Source organism: Aythya ferina (assembly GCF_964211825.1).
Source record: "Aythya ferina genome assembly, chromosome: 1".
Lineage (NCBI taxonomy): Eukaryota > Metazoa > Chordata > Aves > Anseriformes > Anatidae > Aythya > Aythya ferina.
This window is the reverse complement of record NC_140296.1, coordinates 192987169-192997544: the sequence shown is the minus strand read 5'-3', so window position 1 is coordinate 192997544 and position 10376 is coordinate 192987169. Positions and strand designations below refer to the sequence as shown.

The 10376-nt window shown below is 38.6% G+C and overlaps 1 protein-coding gene across 1 annotated transcript; it reads left to right on the top strand.

Annotated features, from left to right (window-relative positions):
* Nucleotides 1-325: 325 nt before the first annotated feature.
* Nucleotides 326-10298, top strand: RINT1 (RAD50 interactor 1). The gene is made up of 14 exons (XM_084536630.1): nucleotides 326-655; nucleotides 1053-1248; nucleotides 1418-1659; nucleotides 1876-2049; nucleotides 2127-2276; nucleotides 3442-3598; nucleotides 4123-4233; nucleotides 4417-4642; nucleotides 5312-5449; nucleotides 6162-6361; nucleotides 7170-7384; nucleotides 8039-8219; nucleotides 8303-8421; nucleotides 9586-10298. The coding sequence occupies exons 1-14, from the start codon at nucleotides 636-638 to the stop codon at nucleotides 9800-9802; spliced, it is 2346 nt and encodes a 781-aa protein (XP_084392756.1). The 5' UTR covers nucleotides 326-635; the 3' UTR covers nucleotides 9803-10298.
* Nucleotides 10299-10376: the final 78 nt, after the last annotated feature.

The following is a 10376-nucleotide window of genomic DNA, read 5'->3' as shown; positions in this document are numbered from 1 at the left end:
GTCAGCAAGGCTGTAACGGGGTAGAGCTGCTTTAACCTCCTTGGGAAAATATTTGTGCCTATTCTCCTGCTTTCCCATAACTGTACCGAGAACAGGTAGTGGGAATAAACGCCCTGAAGAGCCTCGTATCCGGACCACCTCGCTGTGTCCCCTGACAGGGGCTGAGCCATGAGGCACAGGCAGGGCCGTCAGGGGCGGCCCCTTCCCCTTCCCGCCCCTTCCCTCAGGCGGCAGCGGGTGGGTGGGGCGGGAGCGGCCGCGCGTGCGCAGTGCGCCCTGGGGCTGCGCAGCGAGGAGCTGACGCGGCAGGGGCGGGGCGGGGCGCGCGGCCGCGGGTCTCTCAGAGGGGCTGAGGGGGACGGGGGGCGCTGAGGGCCCCGGGACCGGCGGCGGGGACCCGGTGGTGGCGGTCACCCGGTGCCCGCACCCCGGCTGTGGGGCCGGGCCGGGGCTCCCCGGCTGTGGGGTCGCCCAGGGCCTTGTGGAGCTCCTCGAGGCGATGCCGTGCTCCTCTGTTGGTCCCTGCCGGGGCTTCCTCACGGGTGTCCCCCCCTGTCGCTCTGGCAGAAGAAGCGATGATTGGTAACGTCAGACCTGAGCGGAGCCTTGGCCAGTTATAAATCCCTCAGCACTTGATGCTTCTGTGTGTGAACAGGTAAAGAGGGGGATCGTGGTTTCTCTTTCTACTTCACAAAATTATTTATTTATTTATTTATTGGTGTGTTTCCATGTTTTCTAACTTACCTAAGTAGAAACTACCTACATGCCGAACTATTTGCAATGATTATTAAGTCATGCTTTTGGGACTTTTTTCCAGTCACACTCATGTCCCACTTCATTAGTTAATATATAATAAACCACCAGAGGAACGCATGTAAGTAAGATTTCTCAGCTAAGACTTAAGCTAACATCTCATCTTGTGTAATGCAGGATCATTATTAAACGTCTTATTTGAGTTGAACTGCCTTGCTCTTCATTGAGCTTTGTATCCTCGGGAGGTTTCTAGCTGGTAGTGCTGTCGTAGCGGTGAGTAACTGAAGTTGTATGATTAGTATTGCAGATAAAGAAAACATGGCAACTGTTAACGTTACAAAGAAAGAAGTAACGAGAGATCTAGACCATTGCGATATCCCGTACTATGTTTCTGAATTTGTGGAAAGAGAAGTTGGAAACGACTATGATTCTCTGAGGAAGCTGGGCAGCCTCATCGATAAGCTATCTGAAAATAAAAAGCAGTTAGAAGAACAGGTAAGCACATTCCCTTTTTTTAATATGCTGAATGTGCCTTATGACTGATTAAGTAGTAAAATCAGTCATAAGATTTAACTAAATTGAAGCAAAGTATTGAAATTTCAAGATACCACTCTATATAATGCAATATTTTCATGTGAGTTTCAATACTTTTCTGTAACTGTAGGTACTTACAGTTTCATCTGAAGTTCCTAAAAGAATTCAGAAGGCCTTGAAGAATGCAGAAGATTCTAAAAAATCCCTGAATCGGCTTCTAGAGGAAGAAGCTCTTCTATCTGATTCAATCGATAGCCACTTACTGAAAGCTGAGCCATGGATGGAGGAGCTTGGTGTGCTGATTAGTCAAGTAGAGGAGATTGAACGGCACCTGTCCTATCTTAAATGGATTTCACGAATAGAAGAGTTAAGGTAAAGTTGGTATACTTTAAAATGTTATATACTTTAAGAATATTCTCACTAATGTTATCACACAGCCTTTTCAGGGCTTAGCACTGCATATACATGATGAGAGTGGTAACCATGTTTGTCTCATTAAAATATTTTAGATTAAGTTTTATCTCAATTTTTCAGTGCACAAATGATTCTTAGTGAATGTCTGACCTCAACTTTTCTTGAATTTTATAGTGATAACATTCAGCAGTATCTGATGACCAACAATGTTCCAGAGGCAGCCAGTACTCTAGCTTTTATGGCAGAACTGGATATTAAACTTCAGGAATCATCTTGTTCTCATCTTCTTGCTTTTGTAAGATCCACTGTTAAATTCTGGCATAAAATTCTTAAGGACAAGTTGTCAAGGTAAGGGATGCACTGTCACTGCTTCGCCTTTGTGTTGTACTGTAGGTTTGTGCTAAGGTACATATTTTATGTTGCAGTGACTTTGAAGAGGTGCTGACCCAGCTTCGCTGGCCATTTGTGGGGCCACCACAGTCTCAGGCATTTGGCCTTGCTGCTCCAGCCAATGCTCCTGACATATACAACAATTTGGAGACGTTATTCTGTCAGCTTCTGAAATTGCAAACCTCGTATCCTTTTAAATAGTGGCGTGTTTTAGTAAGGATAATGGATTTCAGAGCTCCCGAAAGTCAAAAATGAAATCGAATTTATGTTACTTTGTATTAACATTATAAGGTACTTTACATATAGATAATGCTAGGTGGCCGGAGCAAGAATTTAAAAGTCGTTTTCAGTTAAAATTCAAGTTCCTCTTTTTAGCAGTAGCAGGATCATAACTCCAAGTCATCAGATCCAGTGATCTCATGGTAACTTGCAGTTCAGGCTTCATGATGTGCACACCTTACGTTCTATACTTTCAGCAAGATTACCTATATTAATACAAATGATGATGCTTTTTTTTTTTTTAATTAGACGTAGTTAATGCTTTTAATTTCCTAGCATTACTTGAAATCTGTGTTAATCACTTTAATATATGCAGTCCCAGAAAGAAGAGAGAGAAAACTCAAGATGTTTGTCTCAGAAGGGAATTTTAAAAAATGGAACAATTTTCACTGAGCAGAAATAGTAACTTGCCTCTGAGGTAAGTCAGAAGGCACTGCTGCTCATCCTGTTCCTTTTGTTTGTGGGTGAAATCAAGCACAGCTGAAGTTCAAACAACCATTTTTACTCTTTTTTTTTTTTTTTTTTTTTTTTCCTGGAGTGGTTGTAGCTTTTTTGTTGATGTTTAAATCAGCAGGACTGGACCGGGAAGAAACAAGGTCATTCAGGGCAACCTGGAGCCAGTAACAATTTTATCAGAGACTGGGCCACTTAAATCAGTTGCTTCAAAGTGGAAAATCATGAATACCATTTAGTAATCTTGTGAGCCTGATACTTCTTTAGGAAACGTGAATATGCACGTCTCTTGGATAGCCCTTGGGTTTGGTATTGATGATGGTGTTTTTTCTTCCCTTTTTCTTTTTTTAAATGATTCTGGTTTCCTAAATCAAACTGACTTCAGTGACTTGTACTATCACTGAATAAATTATCCTTAGCAGCCAGAGTTATTTAACATAACTTATAAAACGGAAGCATTTTGAGTGTTGTTTGTATTTGAGGACTTGTATGCCTTGTGTAATACTGCCTTTAGCCAACAAGGTAGAGCTAAGGTGTTCACTCCTGTAAACCCACTTGATTGAAATTTTACCAGTGGAGGAATCAACACTTAAATTTGTCCTTGACTGTCAAACTTAGCGATGAATTGTTAACCAAACCTAAACAGCTTCCAGAAAAGTATTCCTTACCCCCATCACCACCCATTATCCTTCCAATCCAGATCATGCTGAATCCTCTGCAGAAAAGATTCAAGTATCATTTCACTGGAAATAAACCAACCAATGTCTTAAACAAGGTATGGAAGAAAGCAGTTTGATTTATTTGTTTATTTTTCTAAGCAACAGATACATTACTGTATTTAAATTGTGTCACTTGGACACTTTCTTCTCTGAAATTAGGATTCTTAAATTGTGCAGTACTTGTGTGTCCCTTAGTGGGGACAGATGCCAAGGTAACACGTGGAGATCTTGCAGAGGCATAAACATTTTCTCTGGGCCAGAGAGATGTCCACTTCGCCAGTTGGAAACTGACCTGCTTTTGTAATGAGTTATCTTCAAAGACTTGTGTATTTTATCTGAGAATTGTCAGTGAAGCAGGTTTCCTACAGGTAAATGTTAATGTTGCTGTAATACATCTACAGCAGACTTGGAGAGCTGTTTTCTAATACTGTAGTTGCACAAGTCTCTGTTTCTGTTAACAGTCTTGAGTAAATATAAATACACTCACGCTCTTACAGTTGCTAATACAATGCATTTTTAATAGTATTACGTATGTTAGGGGATTCATTCTTTTTTTTTTTTTTTTTTTTTTTTAAATAAGCCTGAATGGTATTTAACACAAGTGCTTATGTGGATTGGAAATCACTCCAAGTTCCTTGATGACAAAATCCAGCCGATATTGGACAAGGCAGGATCTTCAGTGAATGCTGGGGTAAGCACTTTGTGTGTTTTATATGTAAGCATTTATACAGTCAATTTGTACAAGCATTCTTCTGCTGATTTCACTAAACTTGTGGTGAGACTTAACTGAGTCTAGTAACAGTTTTAAGATCATACATGTTTGCCCATGTTTGTCCGTATCTCTGATACTTTACTCACTTTCTTCTTTTAAAAGCTTGAATTCTCTCGTGCTCTGGTAATGCTGATTTTGGAGAAGCTTGCTGCAGATATTCCATTCCTGTTATACGATGATGCCCTCTTTTGTCACCTTGTGGATGAGGTACTTCAGTTTGAGAGAGAGCTCTACAGCGTTCATGGCTACCTCAGCACCCTTCCCAGTTGCATGCATATTCTCTCAGAAGAGTCCTGCTTCCAGAGGTGGCTAACAGTGGAAAAAAAATGTAAGATTTGTGATGGATTTTGTTGGCCTTGACACATTTTCTTTCTGATTGTGCAGAATACAAATAGTCTTCTCAAACAGGATAAGTCACTTGGACTGGGCTACGCCAAAAGTTGTATTTTTGAGGTTGGAAATGAGAGGAGTGCCCCAGGGGTTAATGCTGCGTCCAACCCTGTTTTTTAAGCTGGTCTGTGATTCTGTGGTATTTTTATACTCTGCAGTTATTTTGACTAAAAAATGGTTTGACTCTAATAGTGCTTCTGAAGTTTATAGGACTGTTGTCCCTGAGCTGTATGGGATCTAGCCTGCATATTTTGACAGAGTGTGCAGACAAGGATAGACTTTAAATTGAAATGGAGCGAGGGTATTAATTTTTGAGAATCAGAGAAGAAATACATTGGAATGGAACAAGTCAACTATTAAAAAAATAAATAAAAAAAATAGCCTTGACAGAATTCTTATACCTGCCTTTGTGATGCTGTTATTGGAATTGGTTCTGCATGAAGCCAGTCATCACGAGTTTTTTATGATCTGAAAACGTAAATTTTAACTCACTAGGGATAAAGATTTAATTTTTATATATTGTTTGGTTTTAGAGTTGTTTTTTTGTTGTTGTTAGAATTTTTTTTCATTATTAAATACTAAAACAATTTACAATTCCTGTGCTCAGTTGCTCTTCAGAAAATGGACTCCATGCTTTCATCCGAGGCTGCGTGGATATCACAATACAAAGATATCACCGACATAGATGAAATGAAAGTCCCAGACTGCGCTGAAACTTTTATGACTCTGTTGTTAGTTATAACAGGTAACTGCCAATCTGTGGACATTGCTCTTGTTTGTAATGACTAGTAGAAAAACTACAGATATTATTTATTAAATATCTACTGTGTCAATAATAGTCAGCAAATAACAACTTTGCAAAGTTGTGATACTCGCAATTTAATAAAAGTTGTCCAAAATACAAGATGAGCAGGAAATTATCTAGCACAAATAATCTTGAGCTAGTAGTGACGTATTTTCAAATGCATTTTTTAAAATTTGATAATTTGCAACTTAACACATTCAAACCCATTAATTATGGAGAGAATATGATTTGTTACAATTCAACAAGAAAAATATCCTGCCGTTCCTCTTGAATCTACGGGATCTACCTTTTCAGGAGGTGCTTATTTGTATATTGAAGGGCTTTATCCTACACTGTGACTGGCTTTAGGGGCCATGTGATATTGCTAGGTGGTGTGGTATGATAACATATTTCCTAAAGTATTAGGATGCAATATGCTAGTGGAATCGTGAGGGGGAGGGGAATCTCAGATATGTTGTTTCTTCACATATTTAGCTTTTGCATTGAGTAGTTTCTTGAGGTTGCTAAAAATAAGTCAGCTTTTTAAAAATTAAATACTGTATGATGTCTTTGTAGGAGTAACATCATGTAAAAAGATGACCATAATGCTTCGTGTTCAAAACCTTTTCTTCAGTGCTGGGAAACGTTAAATATTTTGATAATGTCTTTCTAGACAGGTATAAGAACCTTCCAACAGCTTCCAGAAAACTGCAGTTCCTGGGGCTACAGAAGGAGCTAGTTGATGACTTCAGGATACGATTAACTCAAGTAATGAAGGAAGAGAGCAGAGCTTCTTTAGGCTTCCGGTACTGTGCGATCCTTAATGCCGTTAACTATATCGCAACGGTGCTGGCAGACTGGGCTGACAATGTAGTAAGTAAATTTTTTAAAAATAAATTAGTTCTGTTTGTTTCATAATCAAATATTACATTTTCAGCACTATTTATGTAAATGTATTTAGAAGAATTAATTATGGAAAAAATAGAACTAATAGTACTAATAGTATTGCTGCTGAAGTGCATGTGTTGCAGTAGCATGTGCACGCTTCTTGAATTATCCCTATGCTGAGCTAGTTTAAATGGATTTGGCGTGGGTGCCTGCATTACAGCTTGGTTCAGGTGGTGTCTGGAAAAGTCACTCTTTGATAACAGGGTGTTGGGTACAGTTATTTTCTGTAATAGCCCAGTGGCACCATAGCTATTCGGTAGTATGTCAACTTTTTCTGTGGTCATTGCAGAAATAAGCATTTTGTGGGAGATGGGCAGCTTCCAAATTGTTTTTGTCTTGATAGGAAACTGTCTGTAGCAGAGGATAATCTTGACTTGATAGGAGAGCAGCTTTTATGTTGTACAGCTGCATCTACAAAAGTGTCTTGACGTGCTTAAAAGCAAAACCAACTTCATTACCGCTGTGTCACATTCAACTCAGTCCACTTCTTGCTATTGTCAGACTAGCAAACATGCCATTACCTATCTGCTGTTGTGTTTGGGACCCATATCAGTTGCATTACTAGGATTAAAACAGTTTTAATTGAATCAGGACAATGTTTTAAGTTTCAAGACTTCGTTTATAAACGTGTCAGGAGCATGTTTTGTAGAACCCTGTCTGTTAAAGTACAAACACAGAGTTCAAATAATAAGATGATTTTTGCTAGTACTTATGTCTACTTCTGTTCCCCTAGTTCTTCCTGCAGCTACAGCAGGCTGAACTGGAGGTTTGTGCAGAAAGTAGCACTGTCAGCCAGCTACAGCTGGGGCAGCTGGCTTCAATGGAGAGCTCTGTCTTTGATGAGATGATTAACCTCCTGGAGCGCCTGAAACAAGATATGTTGAGTCGTCAAGTACATCATGTCTTCAAAGAGGTCACAGATGCTGCAAAGCTGTACAAAAAAGAGAGGTGATTCTGTTTGCTCTCTTCTCATATTCCAATATTATTTTCTGTTTAAAAACATTGAGTTAAATAAAGGCAAGAATAGCTATTAAGAGAAACTGGTTTCCTGGATAGGAAAGGCACAGGGTAGTAAGTATTGGAAATTTTTTTTTATCCTCACTTCAAGCCTGTTTTGATGTTATGCTTTCTAAAGTAGTTCTGCAGTGAGCGGGCATGTTGTCTTGAAAACCCTAGGAAGAACGCTGGGTCACTCTAGTTCAGATGAGAGTTACTTTCTTCCAAGTAGTATTAAAAATGGCCTGTAACTACTGCTTCTATCCTCACGGAATCACAGGGTTTCTTGAATTTTTGTGGTTGAGTTTCTGAAGCACTTCAAAATTAACACAACTGCTTGATGATTTTATAGATTAGCTTTTTTTTTTTTTTTTTTTTTTTTTTAAGAAAAAAAACACGTTCAGATTTATAACTAAAGCATCAGCTTAACATTAAAGGATATTAAAATAAAGCATTAGACTATGATTACCTTTAGGTTTGAAATGGGAAAGGAGGAAACTGAACCATTGTAACTGGCTAAGATTTCCTTACAGGATAGTTTCAATTTCAGTTATTGTAATATGAATAATTATCACATCGAAGTCATAACAGTGAAATTTCTTTCAGGTGGCTATCTTTACCGTCTCAAGCAGAGCAAGCAGTAATGTCTCTGTCGAGCACAGCTTGCCCAATGTTGTTGACCCTAAGAGACCGCCTGCTCCAACTGGAACAGCAGCTCTGTCACTCGCTATTCAAAATATTCTGGCAAATGCTCGCAGAGAAAGTGGATACATTCATCTATCAGGAGGTAGGTATCTACGAAATGTATGCAGTACTGTGCGGGTGTTGGTGACTGGCCTAAACAGAAGATCCCCTCCTCTGTGTTTGCAGATAATCATGGCGAATCACTTCAATGAAGGAGGAGCAGCACAACTTCAGTTTGACATGAGTAGAAATCTCTTCCCTTTATTTTCACACTACTGTAAGAGGCCAGAAAACTACTTCAAGCAGTAAGTAGGCAAACTTCTGATCCATTAGTGTTTCAGAACAGAACATCCAGATGAATGTTTTCTGTATCACCAACATTTTTTTTACAGTTTTAAGTGGGTAAGAAATACTTGAACTACATGTATGTGGATCATCTTTCAGTGTTTACAACAGCCCAAGTTTTGATTCTGCAGCACGTTTTCAGATAGCAACTGACTGTGATGTATGTTCTGGAGTATTTAGCACAGTGAGGATGTCTACTGCACGCAGATAGATGAACTTAGGGAATGTAAGCAGAATTCAAAAAGTGGGGCAAAAGAAACTATTCAAAGATTTAGTTACAGCACAACAAATTTTCTTTATCCTGAGGCTACTTTAAACTATGTTTCTGCTTAGCAGTCCAGTTGCTTTGGCTGGTGAGAGAAGCAACCTTCTTTCTGGTTAGTCTTTTTAAATAGCTGACAGTCTTATGCAGAGTCCAACGCTAAACTCCTGGGCTAATTGGGACAGAAATTTTACTACACATCTAAAGATCAATATGGAACGTGTTATTCAGTCCTGAACGCTTGAAGATGAAGGTTATGTATTGGCATTCTTAATTGGAATATTCCTGTAGCAGTGTCTTAGTTTTTTTGAGCACATTACCTTTACAAAGGTAATCGATACCTATGTAGTATTCATAGCTTAAAAAAGAGATGCAGAAAGGAACATTAAAAGTAATGTGTAGTGGGTATGTGGCTATTGTACTAGAAACAATGTGGCAGGGTATCTGTTTGCTCTCTAATGAGATTAATAAGAGAAAATGTTCAGACTCTAGCAGCTTTCTGTAAAGGAGTGTTTTTTAAAAATATACCAAATAATGTTTTCTGTTGATAATTAGAAACCTAGCTTGGGAAGGCTAGACAGGTAATTATATGGTAACTTCTCTTCTGTATTTTTTAAACTAGTGGAAAAATTAAGAAGTAAAAGTCAAGCCAAGCATGGCAAATATTGGTGCTTGTAACACAAAGTGCTAAGAGAGCAAGACCAAGTATGCTAGGCAGCACTTTTCCACTTTTCAGTTCAGTACTTCGATCCTTTTCAGAAATCCTTGGAAGCCTTTTTCTTAGTCACTGTGCATACAAAATTAAGTGTATCTTATGGGTGAGTCTTTTACTAATTCATATAACTTTTTTTCCCTCCCATAGCATAAAAGAAGCCTGCATTATCCTGAACTTGAATGTTGGCTCTGCCTTGCTGCTGAAGGATGTACTACAGTCAGCCTCAGAAAATGAAGCGTTACTGAAGCCAAACCAGCCGTCAGCAACAGCAGCATTAAATGAACTTGGTATTTACAAATTAGCTCAACGGGATGTTGAGATTCTTCTCAATTTGAGAGCTATTTGGCCAAATACAGGAAAATAAAGACTTCAGAATTGGTTAATAACTTGATCTAGATTACTTATTTGCTTTGCTTTTGTTTGAAGTAAGTTACAACATAGTTGTGTTATTTTTTTTCAACACTGTATGCTGTATAATTGGTTTGATCTAATCTTTACCATTTATTGTATATACTCTTAAATTATTTGAAAATGTTACTGACTTGGCTTCTAGCTGCACAGGTCTTACTTCAATGTAACCACTTGGTCATTACATTTAAAAGCTAACAGTCTTCATTACTAATGACTATGACACTCTCACTTAAACACGTTTTTACATCTCTAAATCCCAGGTAATGGGTGATCTGTATCTAAAATATGCTTATGCAGGACCTGGGATGGAATGAAGGAATTTGTCAATTTGTTTCCTATATTTATGTTCTTTTTTCTTCTGTCCCAAAGTCTCTCCCATTTTCTTTTAGTAAGACCTCTTTTGTTTTTGAGACTCTTTTAAAAATTAATAAATGCTATGTTACTTGGCACTGCTATCTTTCAACCATGAACACTTCTTCCTGAAACTGGTTTTTAAACCTCTTTAAATATTTTTTAAAAAAAAGTAT